General features: G+C 56.9%; 1 protein-coding gene across 1 annotated transcript; it reads right to left on the bottom strand.

Annotated features, from left to right (window-relative positions):
* Window positions 1–5: 5 nt before the first annotated feature.
* LOC109131932 (C-terminal binding protein AN-like) lies at window positions 6–431 on the bottom strand (the record flags this gene model as incomplete). The annotated part of the gene is made up of 1 exon (XM_019243098.1): window positions 6–431. A coding segment is annotated over one exon (426 nt), but the record flags the coding sequence as incomplete, so codon positions are not given.
* Window positions 432–434: the final 3 nt, after the last annotated feature.

Genomic DNA, 434 nt, shown 5'->3' with positions numbered 1-434 from the left:
GCCAAGCTTCTGCTAGCCAAATATCGAGCGGATACAGATCTGCCAACTATACCCAAAACCATACCACGACACCGTCTCATTCCTCGGCAAAGCGGCTGAAGCGATCCGAGCCATCCAGATGCAGAAAGCGCGTGGCGAGAGAGTAAATGCGTCCGTCGAAGGAGTCCAAGGATAAGCGCCATGACTGTATCTGCGATTTCCTCGGCTCGGGAAGTATCTACATGGACAAGTCGGAGACCTAGGTCGGCGGCGAGTGTGGAATCGACAGCGCGATCAGCAGAGCCAAGGCACAGAATGAGCTGGTGAGGACGGAGTCGGCGTTGAGCTGCACGTGGAAGGTATGCGAGGGAATGGAGGAGAACTGCGGTGGCGGACTCGATCTTACCATCGGCGATGCGACTGAGAGGGACGTATTCGACACCAGCAACGCCGGC

This window comes from Camelina sativa, unplaced genomic scaffold (assembly GCF_000633955.1).
Source record: "Camelina sativa cultivar DH55 unplaced genomic scaffold, Cs unpScaffold08398, whole genome shotgun sequence".
NCBI classification, from domain to species: Eukaryota; Viridiplantae; Streptophyta; class Magnoliopsida; order Brassicales; family Brassicaceae; genus Camelina; species Camelina sativa.
Note: the sequence above shows the minus strand (reverse complement) of the source record. Positions and strands in the feature narration are given on the sequence as shown.